Below are 6266 nucleotides of genomic sequence, written 5' to 3' on the forward strand. Positions count from 1 at the left end.
GGCATGTTCTAGTACACCCCCAAAACAAAATCAAGACTTTGTAAAAGAGCATAATAGGACCCCTTTAATAAAATAAAAAAAATGGCACTGGTGTGTAGGGTTGGGTACCGAAACTCGGTACTTTTAAGGGTACCGACCGAATTGCGTCGGTACTACCGAGTACCGATTCACGTTAAATCAGTTCAACTGTAATTTTATGAAGCTCCAAAAATACTTTTTGTGTGCAAAGAAAACAACTAAGAGAAATTAAATATTGAGAGATGAACGCTCCACGTCAGAACGCCGGCTCCTGTGTCAGCAGCACCACACGCGTCGTGGTCCTCTTGTCAATGAGTGGCAGAGACTGACACAGAAGTAGGGTTGGGTACCGAACTTGGTACTTGTAAGGGTACCGACCGAATTGCGTCGGTACTACCGAGTACCGATTTACGCTAAATCAATCGGTGCAAAATCTGAGAACGCATCTGGGCGCATACGCTACAGAGAGAGAAAGAGAGACTCTGTGACATGATGTCACCCCTGTAACTCGTTCAAACAACACACAGGGCAAGCCGATATGTTGTGAAGTGTGGTTACATTTCTAGGGCCATATGGTTTCTGCGAAAACGCGGACGGGATCACGGAGTCCATTCATAAAAACGTAATTTATTCTAAAGCGCGGAATGTCACGGAATTTGTCAATTTTGGATGAGTAAATCAAAAGTAGTCACTGCCACTTAATTCGAATCGCGATATGAACTAGTGTCTGTGAATATTAAAATGCAAAAAGACGGTTTAAATATGAATCCTGCATGTTCCGCTTGCCTCTGTATATGAATGGCGGAAACACGGTTTTGTTTACTACACAAATACTGAAGTACGCGTGATGCTCGCGGTGATTTTCGGCCTCTGCGTCTCACTATATGACGGCATGAACACAAAAACTTAATCTCCAGAGCTGCTAGAGAGTAAAGTACCGAAAAAAGGTACCGTTGGGTACCAGCACCGAAATTCAGGTACCGATACCGTACCGGTTAAAATGTGAACGGTACCCAACCCTACTGGTGTGTATGTCTCTTAAAGTCTCTTAAAGCATCTGACTGTGATTTTAAATCAGCGTGACACTCACTGTGAAGTCAGACGTTTCGATACTGCCGAGAGTCGGGCCTTTTTCAACCATGAAGCTCAGGAGGCCGGTTAAGATGGTGGATACGGACCACGCGGGGTTCCACGTGTCAGGGTGAAAATCTGTGATTGAAAGACACAACCTGAAAGAGAAAGAGAAAGCAACTCATTATACAGGAATTGTGAACAGTATTGTTCTTCTAAGCTGAATGTTTGAGACTTAAAGAAACCGATGTAGATGCTGATTCGTCAATTCAGTGTTCCAACTGAGCAAAAACTCACAGTAACAACTATGAAGTCAAATAATAGAGGCCAAACTTAGTTTACATGTAGCAGCAGATGGATGTTCCAATGAAAGATTTTTATTACATGGTAAACATTTCATAAAAGCAGTAAGGCACTGATGGCAATGTCATGCCTAACAATGACCTGTAGCTGTAACTATGCTTAAAATAACAATGCTTACATACCTTTGCGCTTAAATAAAGATCTTAAAAAAATGAAGTGAAAGTCTGAGCTTGTGTACCTTGTATTACATTTAAATCTGCCGTTGGGTGTGATCATGTATATGCTTGGTGGTTTGAACGGAAATTCCCGTGGGAAAATGAGTTTGCCATGATAGAAGCCACCTATGAAATACAGAAGACAAGTCAAAATGAAGCAGAAACTGCACAATGTACAAAAGGAAGTACTAATGTGAAATTAACGGAGGAAATAACCTTCATATGGAGTTTTCTCAGGGCCACGTACTAGATAATGCCTGAAAGAGAAAGCAAGCCAGGGATGTGGTAGTATCTAATCATATAAAGTCGTTAATGTAGATTATTCTAGGTGATAAAAGTCCTGTCAGACGTTTTTGAGAATTTTTAACTTTTTACATACAACAAAAGCATATAGTGACTGTCAATGGGCAGTCAAGTTCCAAAAAGGAAAAATAAGCACCATCAAAGTAGTCCATACAAATAGTGCACTTTATATATTAACATTAGCCCAAATCCTCACATAAAGGCATCATTCTGCTTCAGAAGACTAGGAATGTATCGTCTGAGTCATTATAGACCACTTTCATGGCGCTTTTGTAATGTTTTGGGAGCTTGTGACAGCATTATTCTCTATTCACTTTCATTGAATGGATTAGCCCAAATCCTCACATAAAGGCATCATTCTGCTTCAAGACTAGGAATGTATTGTCTGAGTCATTATAGACCACTTTCATGGCGCTTTTGTAATGTTTTGGGAGCTTGTGACAGCATTATTCTCTATTCACTTTCATTGAATGGAAGCAGAGTGAACATTCTGCTAACAAACAATCATCTGCTAAATAGAATATAAATCATGAAATTGATTATAAAAAAATGAAGGATTAAGATAAAGCTCTTGATGAAGTTCCAAACTTAAACAATAAGTCATGTCAAATAAAGCACTACACTAATATACTACTGGTCAAATTCTTGGAATAATTAAGATTTTTTTTAATGTTTTTTAAATAGGTCTCTCTTGCTGACCAAGGCTGCATTTACTTGATTTAAACAAAAGTATTGTAATATTCTGATTTGGTACTTAATTATTACCAACTAATTATTAGTGCTCAAATATTAATAACGGTTCTTATTATTATCAGCAGTTCTCATTATCATCAGTTTTTTGCTGCTTATTATTTTTGTGGAAACCATGATACATTCTTTGGTGAATAGAAAGTTCAAAAGAACAGCATTTATTTGAAATAGAAATCTTTTGTAACATAAATATCTTTATTGACACGTAGGGTCAATTTAACGTGTCCTTGCAGAATAAACGTATTAATTTTTCTTCTTTAAAGAATGGTAGTGTATCACAGTTTCGACGAAAATATTAAGAAAAAAAATATATATATATGAAAATTAATCAGATTTTAAAATATATTAGAACTGAAAACAGTTGTTTTAAATTGTAAAACTATTTCACAAAATTACTATTTTTACTGTATTTTTCTATTAAATAAATAGAGCCTTGGTGAGCATAAGAGAGTTCTTTCAAAAACATTAAGAAGTGTTAATCATTGTGGTAGTGTGTGTATATGTATGTAACAAAATAATATAAGAAATGTTTTAAAGGGGTCATATGATGCGATTTCAAGTTTTCCTTTCTCTTTGGAGTAGGGCTGCACGATAAATCGCATGCGATATTTAATGCGCATCTTGTCAGAAAGCCGGTTCTGTAATCAGCGGTAAATCTCCATCACCTGCGGGCTTTCACGATCTTTAAAAAAGCATCATATGACCCCTTTAAGGGAAATCAAATGTACCATTCCAAAATGTTGGAGGGCAGAGGTTCAGCACAGATATACGGGACTGGATCTTTCTTGATGCGCAGGTAATCCTGTTTTAACCGCTGTGTTGCTGTGGTTGGGGCCCTCTTGTTTAAGTTGTTGCTCATCTGTGAAATCACATGGCACTCTGAGTTACACAATACAATCTGAACACTTCCTAGTGTTCATAAATGTGACTAATAAGCAAAACAGAAGATTTACAAGTATATATTAAAGCCTGAAATACATCAACACAACTCAGATATTAATTACTACCATATTGTTATGATTGTCAATAAGGAAGCAGCTTGACATCCGTGTATGATCATGAACTGAGAGTACAGCAATCTTACATTGTGTTCTCAATACACTTAACTGTAGATTTGATTATTCAACGGCAGACATTCAAGCAAATGACCAGAACTGTTGTGCTATTTAAAACAACATGGTGGCATATGTTTACTGTGCGGATAACACCTTAATAGTCAGCAACTGTAGCCAAAATAAGACAATAACAGTGACAAACGGATGTGAACAGGACTAAACAACAACGACATGAGTAAACACAGCGCTTAAACGGAGACAAGGAGTGTGTTTCAAAACATAGCGAGCTGCCCATCAAGACAGCATCTTTGGGCGTCATATACGCGTTCTAAACGTTCAGTTATACATTATGATGACAACAGATGCTGTCTAGGTAGATAGTTTACTAGGTTTTAAAACACAGCCTGACACACTGAAAGAGGATTTTTAATGGTTCAGTCTCACCTCTTTCAACGCCCTCCACGGGATCGACCACGGTCAAATTGGGGTGAATATTGATATCCCGTTTATTTCAGAGTGAATACACCCTTGATAAACTTTCAAAAATAACAAAAATGTAGCTCTTCGGCTAAGGTGAAATTGTCATCTATCCCCCATGCCAATATGGCTGCCGCAACAGCAGGAAGTGATGAGGTAAAAAGAAAAAGAAAAGCTCTGAAGAGCGTTCGGCTGCCTTTCAAAATAAATGTCTAATATTAAGCTGACGAAACTGGACGAGTTGCAATGGGATTTTTTAATGACATGTTTGAAATAAATAAATAAAGCATTTGTACAGCATTGTATGCAGTATGTCGCCGAATAATACTTTCATCAACATATAACACATCAAAATCATAAATGTATTAATTTATTTATATAAAACATTAGTTATACATAATGTGTAGTAGTCAGTAGCTACAGTGATTTTGGTCTAAAGAACGGACCGAGTCATTTGTTCGGGAATCAGACAACACTGCTCGACCTGTGAGTCACTATAAAGAACCGACTCGCTGGAGTCATTTGTTCGGCTATCAGAATGTACTCGTCGTCATGCATGTTTATGATTCACAGTAAAGAACCGACTCATTAGAGTCATTCGTTCAGGAATCAGACTGTGTGTTTATGATTCACTGTAAAGAACTGGCTCATAAAAGTAATTGGTTCGGACAAAGACTATAGAATACCCTATGCCTTAAAGGGATTTTGGTTCGGAGAATGAACAACCCTACATGTCTTTGATTCACTTTAAGAACCAATTCACAAGAGTCAATCGTTCGGGAATCGGTTTATACTTGTCGAACTGTAGTTTTTTAACCAGTTCACAAACGAGTGACTCTTTTGGGAATCGACTACTGTTATCTCACTGCATGTTTTTGATTCACTACAAAGAGCTGGCTCATAAGACTGATTCATTCGCCTGGAATAGTTGAAATGTCAAACTTAACTTCGTTTGGACACCTGAATTTAACTCTCAGCCCTTCTTGTCCGTCAAATGACTTGTCCTGCTTAATGGCCAAACTCATTTTGTCTTCAGCAGAAATACATGGAACTGTGTGGGGAAAATTTTGATGGAAAAGACATTTTTATGGAAAATATACTGTAACCAAAAAAAAAAAAAAAAAAACTAATTTACCTTCCTTACCTGATGCTTCACATGTGTAAATAACCCCGGTTATCATGCAGCAAAATTGTCATTTTAATTTAAAAAATGTTATGAACCCAAGAAAACCAGCAGATTTTTTGAGATATATTTATTTCCCACAACAAAAGGTCCACTCAATGTTTTTGCATTTTTAACAAAATACCACAATTTTATGATATATTATCAATTTGCATCTAAAAAGACAATATACAATATCTGCATCTGAATTTGCAATGATTTATAGTGGCTGTACAGATAAAATATATAGACTACACCAGCATAGTCGATACAAAACAGTACATTCATCACTACAGCAACAGACAAAATCACTGCAGATTCTCCAAACACAACTTCCTTATTATTTCAACTGCTTTAAAAACAGAAAAAATTATCAGTGCTGGATACGATTCATAATAGAGGATAATAGTGATGCTTGTAATAGTATTGAGATGAAATTAAAAATGAGAAAGCATATGCATGATTTTTTGATTATATGTTTAACAGACATGAAACCATAAATTGCAGATGTTTTAACGTAGTGCCTCATGAAAAATGAGAAAGCATTCATGCATGATTTTTTGATTATATGTTTAACAGACATGAAACCATAAATTGCAGATGTTTTAACGTAGTGCCTCATTAAGTGCCTTTTACCATCTATGGCTAAAAGAGGGAGAATACAAATGAAGAAAACTGACACAAAACACTGGGGATTAGTCCAGCTGACCCCATAAAGATACAAAAATAGCATTAAATTCATTGCAAACATTCAACACGACTATAATTATCGTTTAAAGTCTTTCACACTCATCTTCATCACACTTATGATATCAGCTAGTCAAAGTGTCTTCTGCTCCAGCTTGATTGGTGTCCAAAGTCTGAGCTTGATCTGTCACACTCTGGATTAAAAAGAGAAAAACATTATAATTT

The 6266-nt window shown here is 36.5% G+C and overlaps 2 protein-coding genes across 3 annotated transcripts in view; both read right to left on the bottom strand.

The window, feature by feature from the left end:
- Window positions 1-4360, bottom strand: part of LOC107664234 (ubiquitin-conjugating enzyme E2 J2-like) — a 7503-nt gene extending 3143 nt beyond the window's left edge. Inside the window, exons 1-5 of the mRNA XM_016454746.1 lie at window positions 4160-4360; window positions 3389-3519; window positions 1824-1864; window positions 1631-1733; window positions 1109-1247 (exon numbers count right to left, since the gene is read on the bottom strand). Of these exons, the coding sequence (XP_016310232.1) occupies window positions 1109-1247; window positions 1631-1733; window positions 1824-1864; window positions 3389-3519 (414 nt within the window). The 5' untranslated portion in view covers window positions 4160-4360. The remainder of the gene's footprint in view (window positions 1-1108; window positions 1248-1630; window positions 1734-1823; window positions 1865-3388; window positions 3520-4159) is intronic.
- Window positions 4361-5909: 1549 nt separating this feature from the next.
- Window positions 5910-6266, bottom strand: part of LOC107664201 (arf-GAP with coiled-coil, ANK repeat and PH domain-containing protein 3-like) — a 77844-nt gene continuing 77487 nt past the window's right edge. For both annotated transcript variants that reach the window (XM_016454699.1, XM_016454698.1), the window contains exon 26: window positions 5910-6235. In XM_016454699.1, the coding sequence (XP_016310185.1) occupies window positions 6229-6235 (7 nt within the window). In that variant the 3' untranslated portion in view covers window positions 5910-6228. The remainder of the gene's footprint in view (window positions 6236-6266) is intronic.

This window comes from Sinocyclocheilus anshuiensis, unplaced genomic scaffold (assembly GCF_001515605.1).
Source record: "Sinocyclocheilus anshuiensis isolate Anshui unplaced genomic scaffold, SAMN03320099.WGS_v1.1 scaffold67, whole genome shotgun sequence".
NCBI classification, from domain to species: Eukaryota; Metazoa; Chordata; class Actinopteri; order Cypriniformes; family Cyprinidae; genus Sinocyclocheilus; species Sinocyclocheilus anshuiensis.